Here is a 25,377-nt window from a genome sequence, read left to right as displayed (position 1 = left end):
TCTTTAGTAGCTTCAGCTGGTGCTTCCCCACCACCTCCACCACATCCAAGGAAGAGTGGACCACCTGCTCAAGTTGTAATTCAACAAGAAGAAGAAGAGGAACAGGAGGACGAGCACGAAGAGAGGCAGTTTTTGCCTGAGCAGCCCAAGACGTCTCACCGGAAAGAAAACTTCATTTGGCAATTTTTTTAAATTCCCAAAGGTCAGAAAAAAGTAAATGCAAGATACGTAACTTGCCTTATATGTCAAGATAGACTGTCCAGAGGGACCGACAAAAAATACAGTTTCGGAAACTACACAATGCATCGCCATATGACTAGGTGGCATCCTAACAACTACAGTGCTGCACAGTTTCGGAACGACCTAGATAATCTCCCTATTATGGCCAGAAGATCTGTTGTACCGGAAGTAACGGGACCAGAGGGCAGGGAGATGGTGCCAAATATACAAATGAGATTTGGTGAAGTAAAACACACCTGCGTATTTTGCGATGGATTCATTTCCTACGGAGAAAGAAGCATCACTCTGATCAACAGAGCTATTGACTATCATATGCAAGTTTGTCCGAAACGCCCAAAATAATAAATACTTCTTTTTTTTGTTTTGTTGCTCCTGTTGAGCCCTTTACAATGAATCGTTTTCATTGCCCCCTCCAAGAAAACCCCAAAAAAATATAAAACTGTTCCGAAAAATTCAAAAACAGTAAAAAAATGTTCAGAAAAATAAAAAAAAAAGTTCTTTTCAGAACTACCTCCCCGTTATTAAAAAATTGGTACAATATTTGGAACTGTGCCAACCTCTATTTCTCTTAGTTCGCTTCCTAGTTCGCTCGCTGGTACGCGAACTGGAAGCGAACCAAAAACAGTAAGTATAAGGGAAGGAAACACACTTATGTTAAAAGAAAGACAGCTATAGGGGAGTAAACTAGAGATACTATTACCCATAATCCACTACTGATGATGTCACATATTACATCATTCATGACATGCTCAGTGACATCATCAGCAGAGGATTGCGGGTTTTTTGGCAACATGCCTTATCCACGGTTTAATAACGCTGCCTTTTGCTTTATATAAGTTTTCAAATTGTATGAAATATATACCAATAGGTCTTTATGAACCTTTAGGTAGTGCTTTTGTTCATGAGGTCTGGTCGCTTCCATACACATACAGATGTTTCAAAGATGATCAAGAAGTTTATCTGAATGGAGAGGAATGCACTGAGACGCCAGATCATTCACTAATGTGTAGGCACATACAGTTACACGATTCATGCAACAAACACCGACCAAATATGGCTTGCGTGTTGCAAGGCACGCCAGTTCCTGCTATCATCCCCACGTTCAAGTTGTTGGAAAATGGTAGTTATTTGATGCTCAATAATGAAGATTGTTCTGAGTTAATTAAAAAGTATTCCTTTTATCGTAACAGTAAGTGAACGGGTTATTTGCTGCAGAAATGTTCTATTTCCTCCCACACATGAACATAGGGAGTTTTCAATCTGGCCACAAATACCAACCTTGGGACACGTTTCAACGGCATGACAAGAATAAGAGCTCTTTTGTCTCAGAGAGAGGTGGCCTTGAGTTCGGCCCGTGAAACTTTCGTACTTCACATAGCGAACACCCGTACACAGGTTTGCCTTTCAATTTCAGCAACATGTTTCCGACTATCTTTAACGCATCCTCCACAAAATCCCTGGCACACTTTTTTAAAGTTGTTACCAGTGGTCTCGTGACTTCATTTGAGAAAATCTTTGGAGTCATCCCTGCTCCCTTTCATTCCATTTTCTCCACTCTGCTTCGTGGATTGCATTTTTACTTGCATTACCAGCGGACGCTCTTGTGCTTTTTTACATTTTTAAATATGGATGTCCCTCCTATGCAACCTCCGACCCTGCAGCTGCTGACACTGTTCCGCAATCGCATGCTAGAATATTATGGCACAATGCCGTTGGCGATATTAAGCACGGCATATGGATTATCTTTTCGGTTCTCCTACTTCACCTGTGTCCAGCCTGTATTTCACTGCCTGACCTGTGATTTCGATTGGGCCATTGATTTGTGTCTCTGCGGACCGGTTTCTCCTGACGTCGACTTTAATCAGCTGATGACTCCTATCATTACTCACGAGTTGATTTGTCCTGGCGAAAGGATTATGGCTGTGGCATTGATGCATGGACTACTTGGTCCCTGGAATTTACTGGCGGCAGCACAGTCTTTCTTGGAACACAGCTTTCTTGAAAACCCACCGAGCTGTCCTCTGATGGTGATAGAGGATCCGGTGCTGGGAGAGCACGTATGTTCTTTTCCGCTTTTAAATTGGATGGCTGAACTGTTTTCGGATGAAGACGGTGACTTCCTATTGGAGGCTGTTGCAGCTTATTTTGCATACACAGTTATGTCATAGACCTTTTTCATGTTTCATATGCTGAGTACTAGCATTTCATTGACAATTCATTGACTTATTTGTCAAGTTTTTATTATTTACCTTGCCTATTGGCTTAAGACTCGATAAAGTACTTGGCTGTTTTATTTTTCTTTAGCATTGAATTTTCCTAGTTTTTAATGCTTTACCTTGCGGACCGTCCACATATAAACTTGCAATCTGCTCTCATGAGATGGCACTTCTATTATCTTATTCAGTTCGTTTCCGGATCATGAGGAGGTGTCATCTAGGTCCTGGATATCTTTACACCGTGTTAAGTTAGCATGGGCTCATTACCGGTTTAAACGCCATTTTTCCTTTTTTGCAACTTCTGCACACGACACTTAGTTGTTGCTTTAGCTTTCCACCTAGTAGTTCATCGTGGTTTACATGAGAATAATATGTTATTGGTCTACTATCTGCTTTACTTGTTAAACTATATCTGTACAGCGAGTGCTAAAGTTTCAAGAACAACACGATACAGAATTGTTATGAGGTCTGATCTCCACGACTTCATACTCATAACATAAGTGCAACTTCTGCCAATTCTGGGCATGAGGCGGGTTTTATATTGCTTTGCCGAACACACATACACAACAGTTGATGCGGTTCACATGAAGAGAGAGCTGGTGTATGCTGATGTGATTCCTTCAAATGTAAGACACTAAAGTATGGACACGCCCTAAACCAACACAAAGAGACCTTCTTAGCAAATAATATAATATGTGTATTAGGGAGGGTGAGATATAAGCAGCCGCGGGCCGTGGAGGGAGTTACGATGGGGCAGGGAGGCGGGGAGGGGGAGAAGCAGGGTGGAGCCCTCTCTACCTTGCCCCTCCCCCTCCCCGCCTCCCTGCCCCACCGTAACTCCCTCCACGGCCCGCGGCTGCTTATAAGTGTTGCTAACTCTTATTCATTTACAGCATGTTAACATACTGTCACCATTCGCTTTTTATGTACTAGTAACTATGCTGGTAATTTTGCTACTGATAATATGTGTACTTGTATTCTCCACCCTGCTTCTCCCCCTCCCCGCCTCCCTGCCTCACCGTAACTCCCTCCACGGCCCGCGGCTGCTTATAAGTGTTGCTAACTCTTATTCATTTACAGCATGTTAACATACTATCACCATTCACTTTTTATGTACTAGTAACTATGCTGGTAATTTTGCTACTGATAATATGTGTACTTTTATTATCTAAGGTACTACGCCTGAGAAGACGGCATTAGTAAATAAACATTTCAAATACACATGTGTTCTTCTTAACTCCATGTTCTGGTTTCTAAGAAATATATAACGACCGACTGTTCATGAGTTCCACGTATCCTGAGGTACTATAAGTTCATATTCTGGATTGTCTAAACATTGAGAGTTTGTTATATCCAATGTGACACTGTACCTAGCTTGCTAAATAGTTTTTGATTACTAACGTGAGTTTTGGGACACCCTAATTCGCCGAGGTTCCAATCCTCTGTCCACAGTTCTGTGTGAGAACAGAAACCCTGCGACAAGGGCACCCCCGACCCTTGCTGGAGCTTCATCACACTTGCGATACAACTCCAGCAATGCGCCACCTTTACGGCACAGATACATCACGCATCTGTGCTGTTTTTGCCCCATGATGCGCCGCATTGTAAATGCAGCACACCATAGGTGACGGAACAGCGGCACAGAATGACTAACACATCCCTGGTGATGCGCCAGTCATCATAAATCTATCCCTATGCTTCTTATCTTGTTAGAGATGAACCGCCATATGTATCATAAAAGTTATTTGCATTTCCTAAATAGCGAACTTTAAGGAATAAATAGCGATTCTTTACCATTCCTAGTTTGCGATGAGCTATTTGCTAATTAGCCGAATGTAGCCCAATGAAGCCCAATGTAGCCCAATGTAGCCCAAAGATGGCCGCCAGACACACAAAAAAACAAATGTAGCCCAAATATCAGCCAGATGTAGCCCAACTATAGCCCAGTGACAGAATGACCAATCAGCTTCGCAAACCTCCGTTACGCGAAGCGCTGTTACAGATATATATCTTTTTTTGAACGTTAATTTCTCAAAATCCACTGGAGCACATATTTTGAGACCTAGCAAAGGCACATCGGGCTACCAGTCCCTAATATTTTGCCAAGTTTCGTGCAAATCCATTCAGCCGTTCAATTATTATTATTTTTTTTTTTTTTTGCCCCGCGGGGCCCTTTTAAAACCTCCACATCAAACCTAGGGGGTCAGCGAGGATCTACTATGCCCCCTTATAGTTATTTCCCCCTTTGTTTTGACCTCCTCTTGTCTCTCGATCCTACCGAGAGACAAGATGGCGGCCGCTACGGACTGTTTGGAATGTTGACAGACGCCGGAGAACCAATCAGCTTCGCTTCACAAAGCTCCGTTGCGCGAAAAGTCCGCGAACCAGAGCGCTAACCGGTCCGCTGTTACAGATATATATCTTTTTTTAAACGTTAATTTCTCAAAATCCACTGGAGCACATATATTGAGACCTACAAAAGGCACATCGGGCTACCAGTCCCTACAATTTTGCCAAGTTTCGTGCAAATCCATTCAGCCGTTCGGGCTAAAAGTGAGGCCAACCGCCCTATGGAAAACTCAATGTTAAAAACACGTTTTGGGACCCCCCTTTTTTCTCGGCCCCCACTGGACGAACCCCCCCCAAATTTTCAAGGGCTGCTCAGAAACAAAATGTGCCATTTTCCTGAAAATTTCAGCCGATTCCGTCCACAAACGCCAAAGTTATTAGACATAGAATTTTCAAAAAACCCATAGAGAAAAAATCCTAACTATATATACCTACTGGCGACCGCCAGTAGGTAATATATATATATATATATATATATATATATATATATATATATATATTAGTGTTCCCATTATATCAGGGCTTGCGTTTCTGCTTTCTTTCAACGCCCTCGCAGCAAGCATGCTTTCTTCATAACTAGTAATTATATATATATATATATTCACAGAAAAAACCATAGGTTATAGACCATATATAGTTAGGAATTAGCATTTACAAAACCTTGAAAATTCACTGAAAAAACCATAGGTTATAGACCATATATAGTTAGGAAATAGCATTTAGAAAACCTTATTTTACTCACACAAAACCATTGAAATTCCATATATAGTTAGTTGCACTAACTATATATCGCGCACCTGCAATCCACTGCTGATGATGTCACATATTACATCATTCATGACATGGTCAGTGACATCACTGATGACATCACTGATGACATCTCAAAGACATCACTGATGACATCTCATTTGACATTACTGATCACATCACTGATGACATCATTCATGTGATGATACAATGAACCTCTTCAGACTCTAATATAACCTTAGATACACTCAGTGTAAACAGACACTCACAGACTGTCACTCATCCATGGAGTTACTCACACACCTAGTCAGTCTTGCAAAGAATCAATCACACCTCGATTTCCTCAACTATATAGTTATACACACCTTACTTATTGGAACATATAATAACACATATTTACTCTGTTATACAATCCCTGATACAAGTTCACAATAATCCATACAGCCACTCACACATTCACTGGCTCTTTTGCACAGTTATTTATATATGTCAACTATCACATGTACTGTGTTTTACATATGTACTTACTTTGACATGTAGCACTGAGATATCCATTCACTCACCAATACACTCATGCACACAGTCAACCGCCCATACAGATGTTTCCACATGCACTTTTGAACCCATACATCTAGTGAATCAACTGCTCACACATCTATGCACAGAGTCATACACCTCCCAGACACCCACACACACACTCAGTCTCCCATACAAATACTTGGGCAACTAATCAATAACCCATATAGTTAGTCATATAGCTAATGATCAACACATGCATCAGATTACAAAACAACAGACACAATGATGCACAATTTAAAACAGTTTAGTCACTAACCCATGCACTCAGTGAGACACATTTAATCACTCACTTATACAGTCAGTCATGCACCTACTAAATCCTTCATCCAGACACTTATACATCCACTCATTCTTCAATATGTAAGACATATTTTAACTTTACAGAAGCATACAGTCACTGGATGTTGTCATCAGTGATGTCATCAGTGATGTCATTTGAGATGTCATCAGTGATGTCATCAGTGATGTCACTGACCATGTCATGAATGATGTAATATGTGACATCATCAGCAGTGGATTGCAGGTGCGCGATATATAGTTAGTGCAACTAACTATATATGGAATTTCAATGGTTTTGTGTGAGTAAAATAAGGTTTTCTAAATGCTATTTCCTAACTATATATGGTCTATAACCTATGGTTTTTTCAGTGAATTTTCAAGGTTTTGTAAATGCTAATTCCTAACTATATATGGTCTATAACCTATGGTTTTTTCTGTGAATTTCATTGGTTTTTTAACAGCTAATATCTGTAGCTGTAAAATGTATTCTTCTTTAAATCCAAAAATATATTTTATATGTTTATGAATAATTTTTTTTTTAAATATTTTTTTTTCTTCGTTCCCGCTTCGCGAATCGGGAAGCTTCCCGTTAGCTGACCTTGATGCCGCGAAATAGACCGCGAGCCGGTAAACGTTTCTTTACCGCAAGTGCCGCGTTAGAAAACAACATCGTGACGCCTCCCGTCCGCATGACGTTTCACGTTGTCGCGTGATACGTCATATGACGTGCTACGTTAGCGAACTGGTACGCGAAGCGAGTCGCAAAGCGCAGGTTTCTGGAAGCAAACCGGGAGGCCCTGCAAAGCGCTTAACGTAAACACAGCAAGTCATGTGACTTGGTAATAACACTTTTCATTGGTTCATTTCACTTTTGGTTTCCTAATGATGTAAGACTAGGTCATATAATCTAAAATGAACACTTTTGATTGGTTGAGAACTCTTGTTTTTCCCAAATGATGAAAATCCCTCCTTCTTTCCTCACTCTGACTTTCATCATTGTGAGAGAAAGACCCTTTGTGATCACTGAGCAATGGCTTCTTTAGTAGCTTCAGCTGGTGCTTCCCCACCACCTCCACCACATCCAAGGAAGAGTGGACCACCTGCTCAAGTTGTAATTCAACAAGAAGAAGAAGAGGAACAGGAGGACGAGCACGAAGAGAGGCAGTTTTTGCCTGAGCAGCCCAAGACGTCTCACCGGAAAGAAAACTTCATTTGGCAATTTTTTTAAATTCCCAAAGGTCAGAAAAAAGTAAATGCAAGATACGTAACTTGCCTTATATGTCAAGATAGACTGTCCAGAGGGACCGACAAAAAATACAGTTTCGGAAACTACACAATGCATCGCCATATGACTAGGTGGCATCCTAACAACTACAGTGCTGCACAGTTTCGGAACGACCTAGATAATCTCCCTATTATGGCCAGAAGATCTGTTGTACCGGAAGTAACGGGACCAGAGGGCAGGGAGATGGTGCCAAATATACAAATGAGATTTGGTGAAGTAAAACACACCTGCGTATTTTGCGATGGATTCATTTCCTACGGAGAAAGAAGCATCACTCTGATCAACAGAGCTATTGACTATCATATGCAAGTTTGTCCGAAACGCCCAAAATAATAAATACTTCTTTTTTTTGTTTTGTTGCTCCTGTTGAGCCCTTTACAATGAATCGTTTTCATTGCCCCCTCCAAGAAAACCCCAAAAAAATATAAAACTGTTCCGAAAAATTCAAAAACAGTAAAAAAATGTTCAGAAAAATAAAAAAAAAAGTTCTTTTCAGAACTACCTCCCCGTTATTAAAAAATTGGTACAATATTTGGAACTGTGCCAACCTCTATTTCTCTTAGTTCGCTTCCTAGTTCGCTCGCTGGTACGCGAACTGGAAGCGAACCAAAAACAGTAAGTATAAGGGAAGGAAACACACTTATGTTAAAAGAAAGACAGCTATAGGGGAGTAAACTAGAGATACTATTACCCATAATCCACTACTGATGATGTCACATATTACATCATTCATGACATGCTCAGTGACATCATCAGCAGAGGATTGCGGGTTTTTTGGCAACATGCCTTATCCACGGTTTAATAACGCTGCCTTTTGCTTTATATAAGTTTTCAAATTGTATGAAATATATACCAATAGGTCTTTATGAACCTTTAGGTAGTGCTTTTGTTCATGAGGTCTGGTCGCTTCCATACACATACAGATGTTTCAAAGATGATCAAGAAGTTTATCTGAATGGAGAGGAATGCACTGAGACGCCAGATCATTCACTAATGTGTAGGCACATACAGTTACACGATTCATGCAACAAACACCGACCAAATATGGCTTGCGTGTTGCAAGGCACGCCAGTTCCTGCTATCATCCCCACGTTCAAGTTGTTGGAAAATGGTAGTTATTTGATGCTCAATAATGAAGATTGTTCTGAGTTAATTAAAAAGTATTCCTTTTATCGTAACAGTAAGTGAACGGGTTATTTGCTGCAGAAATGTTCTATTTCCTCCCACACATGAACATAGGGAGTTTTCAATCTGGCCACAAATACCAACCTTGGGACACGTTTCAACGGCATGACAAGAATAAGAGCTCTTTTGTCTCAGAGAGAGGTGGCCTTGAGTTCGGCCCGTGAAACTTTCGTACTTCACATAGCGAACACCCGTACACAGGTTTGCCTTTCAATTTCAGCAACATGTTTCCGACTATCTTTAACGCATCCTCCACAAAATCCCTGGCACACTTTTTTAAAGTTGTTACCAGTGGTCTCGTGACTTCATTTGAGAAAATCTTTGGAGTCATCCCTGCTCCCTTTCATTCCATTTTCTCCACTCTGCTTCGTGGATTGCATTTTTACTTGCATTACCAGCGGACGCTCTTGTGCTTTTTTACATTTTTAAATATGGATGTCCCTCCTATGCAACCTCCGACCCTGCAGCTGCTGACACTGTTCCGCAATCGCATGCTAGAATATTATGGCACAATGCCGTTGGCGATATTAAGCACGGCATATGGATTATCTTTTCGGTTCTCCTACTTCACCTGTGTCCAGCCTGTATTTCACTGCCTGACCTGTGATTTCGATTGGGCCATTGATTTGTGTCTCTGCGGACCGGTTTCTCCTGACGTCGACTTTAATCAGCTGATGACTCCTATCATTACTCACGAGTTGATTTGTCCTGGCGAAAGGATTATGGCTGTGGCATTGATGCATGGACTACTTGGTCCCTGGAATTTACTGGCGGCAGCACAGTCTTTCTTGGAACACAGCTTTCTTGAAAACCCACCGAGCTGTCCTCTGATGGTGATAGAGGATCCGGTGCTGGGAGAGCACGTATGTTCTTTTCCGCTTTTAAATTGGATGGCTGAACTGTTTTCGGATGAAGACGGTGACTTCCTATTGGAGGCTGTTGCAGCTTATTTTGCATACACAGTTATGTCATAGACCTTTTTCATGTTTCATATGCTGAGTACTAGCATTTCATTGACAATTCATTGACTTATTTGTCAAGTTTTTATTATTTACCTTGCCTATTGGCTTAAGACTCGATAAAGTACTTGGCTGTTTTATTTTTCTTTAGCATTGAATTTTCCTAGTTTTTAATGCTTTACCTTGCGGACCGTCCACATATAAACTTGCAATCTGCTCTCATGAGATGGCACTTCTATTATCTTATTCAGTTCGTTTCCGGATCATGAGGAGGTGTCATCTAGGTCCTGGATATCTTTACACCGTGTTAAGTTAGCATGGGCTCATTACCGGTTTAAACGCCATTTTTCCTTTTTTGCAACTTCTGCACACGACACTTAGTTGTTGCTTTAGCTTTCCACCTAGTAGTTCATCGTGGTTTACATGAGAATAATATGTTATTGGTCTACTATCTGCTTTACTTGTTAAACTATATCTGTACAGCGAGTGCTAAAGTTTCAAGAACAACACGATACAGAATTGTTATGAGGTCTGATCTCCACGACTTCATACTCATAACATAAGTGCAACTTCTGCCAATTCTGGGCATGAGGCGGGTTTTATATTGCTTTGCCGAACACACATACACAACAGTTGATGCGGTTCACATGAAGAGAGAGCTGGTGTATGCTGATGTGATTCCTTCAAATGTAAGACACTAAAGTATGGACACGCCCTAAACCAACACAAAGAGACCTTCTTAGCAAATAATATAATATGTGTATTAGGGAGGGTGAGATATAAGCAGCCGCGGGCCGTGGAGGGAGTTACGATGGGGCAGGGAGGCGGGGAGGGGGAGAAGCAGGGTGGAGCCCTCTCTACCTTGCCCCTCCCCCTCCCCGCCTCCCTGCCCCACCGTAACTCCCTCCACGGCCCGCGGCTGCTTATAAGTGTTGCTAACTCTTATTCATTTACAGCATGTTAACATACTGTCACCATTCGCTTTTTATGTACTAGTAACTATGCTGGTAATTTTGCTACTGATAATATGTGTACTTGTATTCTCCACCCTGCTTCTCCCCCTCCCCGCCTCCCTGCCTCACCGTAACTCCCTCCACGGCCCGCGGCTGCTTATAAGTGTTGCTAACTCTTATTCATTTACAGCATGTTAACATACTATCACCATTCACTTTTTATGTACTAGTAACTATGCTGGTAATTTTGCTACTGATAATATGTGTACTTTTATTATCTAAGGTACTACGCCTGAGAAGACGGCATTAGTAAATAAACATTTCAAATACACATGTGTTCTTCTTAACTCCATGTTCTGGTTTCTAAGAAATATATAACGACCGACTGTTCATGAGTTCCACGTATCCTGAGGTACTATAAGTTCATATTCTGGATTGTCTAAACATTGAGAGTTTGTTATATCCAATGTGACACTGTACCTAGCTTGCTAAATAGTTTTTGATTACTAACGTGAGTTTTGGGACACCCTAATTCGCCGAGGTTCCAATCCTCTGTCCACAGTTCTGTGTGAGAACAGAAACCCTGCGACAAGGGCACCCCCGACCCTTGCTGGAGCTTCATCACACTTGCGATACAACTCCAGCAATGCGCCACCTTTACGGCACAGATACATCACGCATCTGTGCTGTTTTTGCCCCATGATGCGCCGCATTGTAAATGCAGCACACCATAGGTGACGGAACAGCGGCACAGAATGACTAACACATCCCTGGTGATGCGCCAGTCATCATAAATCTATCCCTATGCTTCTTATCTTGTTAGAGATGAACCGCCATATGTATCATAAAAGTTATTTGCATTTCCTAAATAGCGAACTTTAAGGAATAAATAGCGATTCTTTACCATTCCTAGTTTGCGATGAGCTATTTGCTAATTAGCCGAATGTAGCCCAATGAAGCCCAATGTAGCCCAATGTAGCCCAAAGATGGCCGCCAGACACACAAAAAAACAAATGTAGCCCAAATATCAGCCAGATGTAGCCCAACTATAGCCCAGTGACAGAATGACCAATCAGCTTCGCAAACCTCCGTTACGCGAAGCGCTGTTACAGATATATATCTTTTTTTGAACGTTAATTTCTCAAAATCCACTGGAGCACATATTTTGAGACCTAGCAAAGGCACATCGGGCTACCAGTCCCTAATATTTTGCCAAGTTTCGTGCAAATCCATTCAGCCGTTCAATTATTATTATTTTTTTTTTTTTTTGCCCCGCGGGGCCCTTTTAAAACCTCCACATCAAACCTAGGGGGTCAGCGAGGATCTACTATGCCCCCTTATAGTTATTTCCCCCTTTGTTTTGACCTCCTCTTGTCTCTCGATCCTACCGAGAGACAAGATGGCGGCCGCTACGGACTGTTTGGAATGTTGACAGACGCCGGAGAACCAATCAGCTTCGCTTCACAAAGCTCCGTTGCGCGAAAAGTCCGCGAACCAGAGCGCTAACCGGTCCGCTGTTACAGATATATATCTTTTTTTAAACGTTAATTTCTCAAAATCCACTGGAGCACATATATTGAGACCTACAAAAGGCACATCGGGCTACCAGTCCCTACAATTTTGCCAAGTTTCGTGCAAATCCATTCAGCCGTTCGGGCTAAAAGTGAGGCCAACCGCCCTATGGAAAACTCAATGTTAAAAACACGTTTTGGGACCCCCCTTTTTTCTCGGCCCCCACTGGACGAACCCCCCCCAAATTTTCAAGGGCTGCTCAGAAACAAAATGTGCCATTTTCCTGAAAATTTCAGCCGATTCCGTCCACAAACGCCAAAGTTATTAGACATAGAATTTTCAAAAAACCCATAGAGAAAAAATCCTAACTATATATACCTACTGGCGACCGCCAGTAGGTAATATATATATATATATATATCACGAAAAAAGTTACTCTTCAGAACTAGTAATCATGCTTATACCAAGGCGCACTATTGAAATAAATGAAATAGCAGTATTTGTAAAGCGCGAAAAATTACCTATAAGGGTATCAAGGCGCTGGGGGCCATTGGGAAGATGAAGCGAGCTATTGCCCAGAGTCACATGGTGCTGGGCTAACCTGCCACTGGCGCCCGGGATCGAACTGCGAGCCCCAGTAGTCCAGAGTCAGCCACCCTGGCCGCTGCGCCACACCTCTGCAACATTTGCATATCAACCCCACAAAGCACGCCCTACAATGTCGAATTTAAAACTTACCTGACTCGTACGTACATAAAGCTTAACAGTCCCTCATTACACTCAAAAGTTCTTCTGAAAACCTACAAGAAACATTAGTTAAAACAAAACCTGGTTGAACGGAAACGCGTGCTGGGGGTGGATCTACGATGAGGCTACACGGCTGCTGTAGCGAATATCAAGCCTACGATTGGTTGGAAAAGTGAATGACACGCCTTGAAAACGGGCCGCAAATGTGCATGAAATGCTTGGCCTGCTTTTCCGGAAGTGTCTGCTTCTAGTGCCCCGGAAGTTACCTTTGCGGTTTGAAGAGGTCGGACATTACCATAGAGAATACATGGATCGATCTGAGCAGTTTCTTGTGGTGCTGCGGACATTCTGTCAGCGGACCCAACTCACGCGCTTAGAGCGCCCCCTTGTGAATTAGACGCCAGTGCCTGAATGACTGCTTCTTCGCAGCGCTACGCACAGGAGCCCTGATATGGAGGAGGTTAGTTAGTCTGTGAACTTTTTCCACATACATGTGCAGTGCAGCCAGCGCAGAAAGGCATATATTGATGCCGCCAAGAACCTAGAACGAGAGTTGCTTAGAAAAGGGACACACGCTGCTGTTGCTGCTTTCGGAGGAGACTCAAAGGTTGCATTTAAATGACTGCTGCGGGGTGATCACTTCAACATTTAAGCAGCTTCGATTATCGAGAACACGCAGACTGACGTGTTCGGGACCGTAAATGAGGTGCAGTAACAAACAAGCATTTGCAATGCAATAGGTCTCGCCCTTGTGAGAGTTTGAGCTATTGGCGTTGTAAATGACAATGCCTTTTATTTATGTTTTAAAAACCAAAACATAAATAAAAGGTATTGTTATTTACAATGTCAATAGCTTAAAGTCGCATAAATGCGAGACCAATTGCATTGCAAATTTTTTTGATATTGTTCCAGAATTTTCTGAACCCCAAACCTTATTTTTGAGGTGCTGCAGCCCCCTACTTCCTTTGCCCATACCTAGTGTACGTAGCTTAAGCCTGCTCTGGAGGTGTCCCCTTCTTCACAGTAACACACAGCAGGCACCTCTCTTTGCTGTCACATTAGAGTGTTACAAGGGTCCTCTGCTCTCTCTTCCTTGAGGCTACTTCACGCTGTCTCCCGCTCCAATACATACTGACTTTGCTTTCCTGCCTCACTGCTGTGACGGTCACTGTCTCAAAACCGTTTAGCTCGGCGGCACGCTCTATCTACTCTGGGTTCTTCAGCACTCACAGGCACGCACACTGCTCTTGTCTCGTTGGTGCAGCACTCACATTCTATTCCATGAGCCTCACTTTCCTGGCCCTTGGCTGTCTCGTTAGCTCCTCCCTGTGACTGGGACCCCGCGGGGAGCTTCTGCTGATGCGTTAATCGTATCCGCGAAGATGCTGCTTGAAATGTTCCAACCATTGGAAAGTAAAGAGTGGTAGATTGAAGAGTCAATAGCGTGGGCCTAATATGTACAATATAGAAATGTGGTCAATATATCAAATAGCAAAATTCTAAGCAAAGTAATGAGGAATAACTGATTGTTTGCGGCCCAAACACTTTTCATGTTGTGGGCCGAGCCCAGTTCCAGGTTAAAAATCTGAGTGCACTTATGAGGCACAATCGCCGAGGACGGATTGGCCATTTATATCAGCAGGCATTTCCCGGCAGGCGGGGTGTGAGTGGGGTGGAGACTGGGTCAAAGGAGGCCATTTTTTGAAGGTCGACGACTGGTGCCTCTGTCACCAGCTCCCCGGGGTATATGGCAGCCAGAAAAAAGAGAAAGCGCGGAAGAGACACAGGAAGAGAGAAAAAGAGACAGAAATAGAGAGAAAGACAGGAATAGAGAGAGAAAGACAGGAACAGAGAGAGCGAGAGAAAAAGACAGGATTAGAGAGAGAAAGACAAGATTAGAAAGAAAGACAGGAACAGAGAGAGAAAGACAGGAACAGAGAGAAAAAGACAGGAATAGAGAGAAAAATGCAGGAACAGTGAGAGAAAGACAGGAACAGAGAGTAAAAGACAAGAACAGAGGAATACAGCAATAGAGAGATAAAGATAGGAATAGATAGATAAAACTGCAGGAACAGAGAGAGAAAGACAGGAACAGAGAGAGAAAAAGACAGGACTAGAGAGAGAAAAATGCAGGAACAGAGAGAGAAATACAGGAATAGAGAGAGAAATACAGGAATAGAGAGAGAAAGACAGGACTAGATAGGGAAAATGCAGGAACAGAGAGAGAGAGAGAGGCAGGAACAGAGAGAGAAAGGCAGGAACACAGAGAGAAAGGCAGGACAGGAACAGAGAGAAAAAGACAGGAACAGAGAGAGAAAGACGAACAGAGAGAGAAAGACAGCAACAGATAGAGAAAGACAGCAACAGAGAAAGAAAGACAGGAAGAGAGAGAGAGAAAGACAAGAAAAGAAAGAGACAGGAAGGCAGTGTTGCAGAGCTGTAGTGCCAAGTGTTTGAATTTGGAAGACACTGTTGGAAAACAGACTCTTATTGTGTGTGTCCACACACGAGCGTGTCACTACAGAGCTGTCAAAGGAGCAGAGAGAGAGGGCCCACGGAAATGAATTCCCACATACTTAAAAGACATGCTCATGATCACTGCAGGGGCGCGAACCACAAACAAAACATACCCGATTCTGAAAATGTCTAAGGAGGAAGAGCAATGTGCTGAAAAACACATTCCCGCGTTGGACCCCAAAACTCCGGAATGTTCTAACGGAGGAAATAACAGTCAATAATAACTCACTGCCATTCAGGACACTTTTAAAGACACTCATCTTGGGCAGATATTGCCAATGTAGGTCAATAAATATGACATACACACGGTAACCCTTCTCCCCTATGCTGAGAATACCCGACACTAACCAAACAGTCGCAGTGTAAAGCACTGTGCTCGTTATCCCACCTTACCAGGCTGTAACCCGCCTGAAGCCCACGTGGCATGGCCTGAGGAACAGCAATATATTTAATACATCAATACATTTAAAGAAAGATTGTGTGCGGGGACTCATGACAACTCAGATGGACAAGCGTGGTATCCCTATCGGCGCTCTCTTGCGAGCACCATCTGGGCTCGCTCGGTGCAACATGGGGCTAGCAGAACCTTTTCCAGATCTCCATTTCACTTCCCGTGCAGCTCCACCGCCACTTTATAAGTTAACTTTCCAGGCACCTTTTGTTCCCCTGAAGTAGGCAGCAGTTTTCTAGATTTATCCTGGATTTCAAGCAGTTTCCCAACAAACTGCAACGATTTAAAAAAAAATAATAAAAAAAGGTCGGGTAAAGTGTTCAGTGGTGAGTAAGGCATCTCATCTGCACCTAAGGAGAGCGATAACTACAAAAAAAACTACCACGAACAGCTCCAAATTGGCCGGCTTCGTGATTGTTTTCTAAATAGCAATCTACGAGCTTGCACACTAAAACTAATTCCGAACTGGCTTGTGGTGGCGCTTGAGCCAAGGTGGGTGCGGCGGTGTGTGGAGAGCTAGCAGGCTACCTTTTAATTTATTTGGTTAAATTCCGAGCCTAGCTGACGGACGGGTGTGAAGAGGCGCTGCAGGGACGGCTGACTCGGCCCAAGCAAGACACCAGTGAGCTGGTGCCAGTAGAAGAGCACGCCGGGCACCGGAACACATTATTGCATTGCGCAAAGGCACCCGTTTGTATATAATTGCATATCGCTTTCACGTTAAGTGAAAGCATGATGCAAAAACAAGTCAGGTCCCGGGCCGGCAGCCAATCACAGCGCGGGCCGGGAAATGACGTCACGGGGGTGTCCCGGGCCGGCAGCCAATCACAGCGCGGCCCGGGACACCCGGCATCAAGGGGCGGGACTTAAAAAAAGAGTCAGAAACGGCCACGATTCGCGTTCTGACCGGGAGAAAGTGATTGACACTGATGTCTTCCAATGGCTAGCCTCCATTTATGGAGCTAGCCAATGGAAGAAGGGGCGGTTTCAAGTCCCCACTATTGAGATAACATTAGATTTCGCCCTGGGCGGAGCAACTGCTATGCAGTTGCAACGCCAGGGCGAAACCTAAAAACATAAGTAGTGACTGCGTCACGTTTTTAGGTCCTATAGCGAAAGGTTTTGTGGAGCTTCACTGACCCAGAACAGTAACAATTGCTTAGCGCGAGATTCATTAACACATAAAACATGTACAACAGATCACCAACAGCGTAAACGTCCCCTACTACTCGCATATCTGGCACAGCGCTGACTGCGGCACTAAAACAGGAGCAGGGCAAGCTTTCCAAAAACAAATAACACAATATAGCAGCAGCATAGTCAGCTTCCCTTGCGTTTAGATCATGTGAAGTATTGCTAATCTGATGTGCAAGCTTCCCTCATGTACAGAAAAAAAACACACCATAGCAGAGTTCAAACACAGAACAGCAGCCATAGCGCACGCTTGCCTCTCACACATAACAGCAGATAAGCCACATGAGGTTCTTAGTGTTTTTTTTATGTTCGCACAATTATATTTATGAGCTGTCAAGCATCACAGGTTTTTCAACAGAAACAACTATAACCGTACAAGTGGAAAGAGTATAATTTACTTTTAATTAGAAGCAAAGGTGATCAGTGCTCCTAGTGCTCACAAAGTACGATAAAAAGAGTTGCAAAGGAGTGTGTACAGCTAAAGACCGTGTACTTCCACCATTCGTTTTCTGTCAGGGGCACAGTCAAATACATTTAATCATGAGTGCCAGGGTCATTGTTTCATGTGAAAGTCCAATTGCCATTCGCATCGACGGGGTTGTGCCCTAAAACAACCATAAGGTCGTCATAGTGACAGGAGCATGAGGAAGATTTGCATTGTGAGATTAGGAGGAATAGCCAAGAATTCGATTAATGAAAGAAGCCACAGGATGTTGGTCTGAAGGAACGGCAGTCAAAGCTGAAAGAAATCGCGATTATCGCACGTCGGTTCAAAACTTGATGAAAGAGTAAGGCTCACTAAATGAGCAAGCCAGTTGCACGGATTTCTATTCTTTCCACTAGTATGAATAGGTATGTTTGATGCAAAGTCTGTGGTGCTTGTCAGTTGGCAAATATAATTGTTGTGTAAGCATAACAAAAAATCCTCTTGTGGTTTATATAAGGTTATGCCCCTAGCTCTAGGTGCTTAAAGGAATGGCCCTGTTGCCTAATACTGCTGGTACATGGACAAACGGAATCTCTCGCAAAGCATATGTCCAGTTTGAGGAATATGTGTGTATATGGGTTTCGTTTTCTCTCCATCAGGGATAGCCATCATTTTCTTTACCTTAGAACTACGTATATTCAAAGAAAATCATCCTGAGCTACTTATAAATATTATTAGTGTAGTAATAGTGACCACCTCAGAAACCATTACATTAGGGGCCTCCCCATTAAAGATTACCAGCAATGATCACCTCGGTGCACCAGGCAGGACTGCCACTAGTAATGTAAACCAGCATTATCAATTTGGAATGCCTTTGTATAGGTAATACATACTACCCTGGCACCAAGGTAATCGTATTAGTATAGTTCTTTCCCACACCATGCGACATATCACTGAAATATCAGCATTAAATATATTTTAGAAATGCAACCATTTTTCTTCAAACATCAGGTTATAAGTTCTGGAAATGCATATATATTTGTCTCAAATATTCACTTTTTAATTGTGGTATGCATATATTTAATCAGCCCAGCAAAGCTTCTAAGTTAGTATCCTGAGCTGCACACCTGAGACCTACCTAGAAGCAGCTGGAAAGCTACCTGTAGCTCACAAGCTACTTGTTGGAGAAGCCTGGGCTAGAGGGAACAGGTGAAGTGTAGGCGAATTTGTGCTTACTCTGTCCTGTGTTGCAGGGGTGGTGCCTGGGTTATTTGTGATTCGCAGGCCTTGATAAATCTACTCGCCCACTTGCTATATGATGAGTCAGATTTTATCACGGTGAACTATATTTAGGGCCTATACACCCCTTCAGGCTAGCTGACAAACAACAAGTGTTCTGTTTACTCACAAACTTAAGGGGCAGTAAAGATGCCTTTAGATCTTGTTTTTATCTTGTCACATTTATTCTGTGTTCGGACACAGAGGTCAAAAGTCACTTTACATCCACAATTACTTTTGTTTCACTGACTGCAAGGATGTAGGATTTTGTAAAGTGAACTGTCAGACAAACTTGCTGTACAAAAAGTGTGAAATGAAAGGCTGTAGTATGTCATGTTTTATTCTAGCATACATTTAAATAGCTAAAAAGTGAACTGTACAAACATTTCAAAATACAATTCAGTAGTTATGAAAGCCCTTTTTTGTAATTCTGTGTGATAAAAAAAATATTTTAATAGGATGAAAAACAAATCAGTACACTTTACTTGGTGATGTGCAAATGAAAAATGTTTCCTGAAACCCAATGGACACATATTATTGTTTATACTCTTATATAGTTTTACAAGTATAACTGTATGTTCTGCGAACATTTTCGGCCATTTCAATGGAAAATGTGCAGCCTGTTAATGACAGCGCACAGCCACCTCAAGCTTTAGTAATATATTTATTAAAAGTGAGTTTTTAAAGATGAACTGAGAAACATTCATGCCCCTGCCCTGGTGGCAATGCTATTAGTGAACTAAGAGGCAATATAGGGGGTCATGTGTGCCCTATTTGTGGGCTTGATACTTATTATGTATGGGGCAAACGTTTAGTCTATTAAATCAAACCAAATAGTTCTTTTTTGTACAGCAGGAATGCTGAACTCACATATTAGTAGGTGCTCTCGTATATTGTAATGAAGAAAAAGGTGGCTCTACAAAATAACATATTTGCCTAGAATTACATTGAGACCAGTTTATGGGTCAAGTACATTACAGTTAGGTTGAGTAGATTATTCAAGTTACTAGACCTACAGTTGTAGTAAAAATGTTGTGATTTTTCGAGGCCTGACTATTCATGCTTGCAGTTTGCCGTTAATGGCTGTAATGTCTCTAGAGTTTGAAGGTGCTCATGCTGCATGAATGTTGACAAACAGAGGTATTCTCACCGTGTCTTATGCTGATGCTTTTATCAGTATCTCTGCAACTCAGTTTCTTGCAGCATGGTTTTCCTATCTGCCTACACCTGTTCTGAACCCTTATGAGTTAGGGCATCACTAAATTCAGAGCTGGTGGTGCTTCTGGCCCCATTATGTCGGGTTGTGGCTTTGTTGCCTTTGGAAGTGTTTCCCCAGACTTAAGCTGTATTCGGTAGACCGTTCCTAATTTAAATCATGTTGGCTTCATACCCACAGAGGCTAAAAGACATTCCAATTGCAAAATTGTTTATTGGGCACATTCCACCAGTAAGCATAGATGCCGTAATTAATTGTGATCCAAATATGGGGGTGGACTCTTCAAAAATGTTCCTGTTCTGATGCACAATACATTAGCTTCTGTGTCGAGAGCATTTAAAAAATGTCCTGTCTTTTCCATAGGTCTTATAAAAAAAATTAGAACCCAACATAAAAACAAAAAAGTAAGTTGTTCTTTGAGATCTTTATTTAAAAACGATTCCAGACTGTAAATTTACACTCTTGGCATAATATTGCAGAGTTAAATTTACGCAACAGCCAATTAGACTTTATATATTTATATGATTTAAAACTCATGCAATGTAAAAATGTTTTCACATGTTTGAAACTATGATAAAGCATTTTTGTGTGTGATGTCTCAGAATGTGCCGGAGAAGAAGAATTAAAGATTTATGAAGCATCATCAGAAATGAATGAGTATGGTATGGTGCAGAAATTTGCAGTCACTGCACAACCTGGTGTTCTAGTGAAAAGCCTGCCCTGTCTGGGTGGGATGAAGCATGACGTTCAATCCGGCGTCCCTGTTTTCCTTCAATTGGAAGCAATGCAGAAAACCACCTTTGAGAAAAGTCTATTGTTCGATCCTGACATTGTTTCCAGAATTAAACAGGAGGAGGACTTGGATTTCATAGAAACTAGTGACTGGAAGCCTTCAGCAGATAGCGAACATACCAACTATGTCTCAAGAAGTAAGAGAGGCCACATTGTCTACTGCTAGACATTTACTGCAGTCCTCTATTTCTATGACTGCTGTTACTTTCATTGCACGATGTTTCTCTCTGCTTATAGCAGCTTTTTTCCAAGTGTACCAGCATATGCTCCATTCCCTTCACTTTGCCCATGTTCTCTCTTTTTATAGTTCATTTTGTAGTCTTTCTCCTCTTGCTGTGACAGGATTCATTCTCCTACATTTTCACAGTTCTCGTCCTAGTACTGTTTCTATCACATTTTTACTCTTACAGTTTTGAAAAAATACTAGCAAACATATAATGTGCAAAATGTAAACATGCATATTTCTGCAGTGTTCTTTTCTGTGAAATGTGGCAGTGATTCCACTACCTCAATGATGCAAAGACATGGTGCCCTTAGTGTCAAATGTTCATTGTTTAGACGTTCGCAAAGCAGTCCCCAGGGGCAGGGCTTTAAAGAATGCAGTAACATTAGGCAATAGAACTAGTAAGGCAGCAGCTTTACCAAGCTTAAATGTGACATCCCTCCTTTTAATGAGATAACTGCTCCTCTTTCCCACAATTATATATTCTAAAAAATAAAAAATAAAAATTCTCTTTGTTCTATTTTTTTGGCTCTGGTGAGTAGGATCATATAACTTGTTTCTAGTAGCAATTTTATTCTCATTTTCATCTTTGTTAACTCGGTTATTCACTACTTTTTCCCCTCACAAAATGATTATTTTTTCTTTTTGATGTACTTTTTGAGAATTTTCCTCGTATTTGTTAAGGTAGGTGCCCTTAATGCAGTCGGAAAAAATCTGCCAAGGACCCAAACTCTTTCAAACTACCTTCTAAAGAAAACATTTCAATGAAGCAAAAGACCCGATTCAATCTAGTTGTTTTTCACTTCCATGTTGTTTAAAGATACTATGTCTTTCGTAGATACTCAGAAACCACATTGTTCCCTAACTCCTCTCTGCTTTCGAAAACAGACGTGTGAAATGTTGCCCACTATGGCACACAACCAAGCCCCTCTGCACCCTCCCAACTACAGACAGTTGATACCCTCAATCATCCATGAAAAGATGAAGAAGTCTTAGGACAGGTGAGAGTTGCCTTGGTGCCGTGCTAAGAATTACAGACACAACACCGGGGTACCTCTCAGCCACCCAGTATTTTTTTGTGGTACAATATTATTCAGCCCTCGTTCATGGGTAAAAACATCAGACTGCCAGTGCTTAAGATGCAGCTCTCAATAGCCACTTTGGCATTATGATATGTATGCATACTTGTGTAATGATGGGAGCGGCATCGTCATTTGAGCAATGTGGTTTGTACTAAAAGAGCAGAGCAATACCATGAGCATAGTTATCAACCTTCTTTTGTTGTTGGCTATATTCTATATCCACAAATGTGAACTCTATGATCACATTTGTTTGCTGTGTAGCTGATTTGTTACACCAACCCTGGTTTAGTACTATACAACCAAAAGTTCTTAAATACTGTAATCAAATTATGATTCACTATAATTGAGTTTTACCTTTCAACATGTCCATGGCCTGCTCCTGTATGTCCTTTCTGAGTGGAATATATTTATCTGACATCTGTAGAGCAGGTCTCCACGTCAAGATTTTTAGTTTAAAACCTTCATTAATCTGCCAAGTGATTTGGAAAAATACTGCAACTATTTGTCTGTAGAGGGCTCCCAAAGCACTATAAATTAGTAACAATGGATTTTCCTGACATTCAATCTAATTTCTTATGTATTAGCAGTAAAGACTACTTTCTCTTATTCTTTTAATTTGTGGAAGGATAGTTGATTGATTGTTGCCTTTAAGCCGTTTACAGAATGTGTGTTAGTCAGCCCTAAAACCTCAAGTCTCCACTGAAAACTTGAGCTGAGGCTGCTTTGGAGGGAAATTCTATGTGATAATTTGGATTTTCCTTCACCAGGCAAGGAACAACTGTGAAACAATCATGTTCTTTTACTTGGAAGGAAACAAATCACCCATGATTGTTCTTCATTCAATTCATCATGTACCTTTGAATGTTATTTTAGATTTTTACTTTACTTTTGTAAATGTGCTATGTTTATAACTTCACATTCTTTATTTCGACCTCTGAATAAAACAGTTTCATTTGTGATTTTGCAGGACCTGTTTCAGATGACAGATTAGGAAGTTTTGCTAAAAGTTGTGAAATAGACAAGTTCCATATGGTCCCTGAATTCGCTGACACACTGAAGACAGGTTTTCGAGCACAAGGAGAATCCTGCTTAAAGAAAATGAAACCTGAAGACCAAATGGAAATTGATTGGGTTCATGAATCTGAAATAAGGGTGAGAATGTGGAGGTTGGTAGTCTAGTCTTTGATCAGAATCATTTTTTTTTTATACTAAAAAAGAGGTTGAAACTGAAGCTACAGAATCCACTGATAGTGACGGGACAGAATGTGGAAAACAGGGTAGAAGGAAAACTGGTCTGCTACCGACAATACAATTAGACATTACAGTTCAGAAGACCTGTTTGGGGCATTTTCACAGTTCAGACAATGATGTAACGACAACATACAGAAAGTCTGAGACAGAAGAAGTGAAGCAGCTGCAAATGTGTTCCGAAGATTCCGTCAGCCAGAGTTTCTGCAAAAGTAGAACCTGTGAAAATCAGTCAATTCATCTTGGTGGTGAGGAAACTGTTGGGGAATATAGACTAGAAAAGATCAGTTTGTACGAAACTGGGTTCTGTGTGATAATGGACCCCTTCATACAGCAAGGAGACCATCCTGCTCCTATACCATACCTTATCACGAAACCCAAGAAGGAATGCAAACGCTATGACTGCAGCGAATGTGGAAAGTGCTTCAATGATAGCGCCGGCTTCGAGTGCACCAGAGAATCCACACGGGGGAGAGACCCTTTCAGTGTCCAACATGCAAAAAGAGATTCATTGACCGTTATCGCCTTGTCAACCACATAATGATCCACACAGGAGAGAGACCACACAAATGTAAAAAATGTAATAAAAGTTTCAATCAGCGGCCATCTTTAAATAAACACCAAAGGACTCATGAGCGAAAAAGGGACTGAATGCATTTAAAAATATTGTGCAAAAGATTCACTGAAGTGCTATTGCTTGTTGTGGATGTCACTGCTCTATCGAGTATTGACTCAGGAATGCATGTTTTCTATTTTTTTAAATTCTTTTTATTGAATGTTTAAAGACAGTTACAAAGGGAGAAGCATAGGCAATGTATTACGAGGCAAGTACAGTCTTCAGTCAAGTTTGTATATGACAGTAGATCTTTTAATTAATTGCCGTACCATGCCCAAATTTCTCCCAAGAAAAGCAAAGAAAACCTATCAGAGAAAGTTAGGAGGAGTCAGGGGAGGGGATACAGGACCCCTCAGCACGAAGAGTGGGCTAGGAGTTTGCAAGTGTGATACCAGCAGCGCTATCAGGAACGTCTAAATAATGCACCAAGTGCGGCTGGCCCTTTAGTACCATTTGGGCACTAACCCACCCCCCTCTAATGCCGGGACTCAAGGAGGAGCCCCCTCCCCTTCCTGGCCGGTGGAGCGCTAGGCGCATCACTTCTGGTGCGCAGAGGAAGGTGGGGGATATATATGCTTACCCTTCCATCCTCTGTTGCGCCGGACATGCCATCGAGCACACCGTTGTGTCCCTACTGGGGTCAAGTTATCGGTTGGAGCTGGAAGTGAGGTTAGTTGTGAACCAAATTCCCCCCCAACCACGCCCCCCCACCTCCCCCCCCCCCAGGTCCCACCATGCGGGCCATGGCCTACTTGGGACCCTCGTCCCAATTGGTATTTCTCTGCCCATGGGTTCCAGGAGATCATCTGCAGCGGTGCCGGTTCGTAATCGGGGCAACGGATTGGGACAGGGGCCTGGCAAAGGGGTGGTTCCAATTTCTCCTCCCCCTTTCCGTTGAGCTGACCGGTTGTTCAGGCGAGCGATGTAGTGTTGTTAGCTCCCCCTTTCTTCGAGCCGGTTAATAGCGCAAAGGGTTTACCAAAGGGGTGTATTCTTCCAACATCGTTGGTTCAAATCCTGTGTGTCCTTTCAACTCGGCCACAACACCCCGGCTTCCACCCCTCTTACGCATTGTGTCAAAGCGACGCAATGCCGGCCCAAGGGCGAGGCAGGCGCCTTTCAATGATTATTTGACAATTGCCTCAGGGCACTAGCCCGCCCCGCCCAAGCTGGTAATAGGGTCCAGAGTTTGCAGTGGCTGGTTCGGGTACTCGGGCCATAATTGCCGGTGGGTTGGCCCCCTTCTCCCCGTCTACAACAAAGTTGTGGCGGAAAAATATTT

At 42.2% G+C, this 25,377-nt stretch overlaps 1 protein-coding gene and 1 long non-coding RNA gene across 4 annotated transcripts in view; one reads left to right on the top strand and one right to left on the bottom strand.

Moving 5' to 3' along the window:
• PUS3 (pseudouridine synthase 3) overlaps window positions 1–13,189 on the bottom strand; it is a 52,708-nt gene extending 39,519 nt beyond the window's left edge. Inside the window, exon 1 of one of the 3 annotated variants that reach the window (XM_078652676.1) lies at window positions 13,133–13,189. Coding sequence is in view for 1 of the 3 variants with exons in the window: in XM_078652674.1 (XP_078508800.1) it covers window positions 13,043–13,059 (17 nt within the window). In the remaining 2 variants the exon portion in view is untranslated. Of the gene's footprint in view, window positions 1–13,042 lie in introns of all 3 variants that reach the window. The other 2 variants (XM_078652675.1, XM_078652674.1) reach the window with 2 other exon arrangements.
• Window positions 13,190–13,296: 107 nt separating this feature from the next.
• Window positions 13,297–24,157, top strand: LOC144768761 (uncharacterized). Its single transcript, XR_013598626.1, has 2 exons — window positions 13,297–13,511; window positions 23,199–24,157. It is a non-coding gene; the product is annotated as an uncharacterized LOC144768761 (long non-coding RNA).
• Window positions 24,158–25,377: the final 1,220 nt, after the last annotated feature.

Source organism: Lissotriton helveticus, chromosome 7, assembly GCF_964261635.1.
Source record: "Lissotriton helveticus chromosome 7, aLisHel1.1, whole genome shotgun sequence".
Lineage (NCBI taxonomy): Eukaryota > Metazoa > Chordata > Amphibia > Caudata > Salamandridae > Lissotriton > Lissotriton helveticus.
Note: the sequence above shows the minus strand (reverse complement) of the source record. Positions and strands in the feature narration are given on the sequence as shown.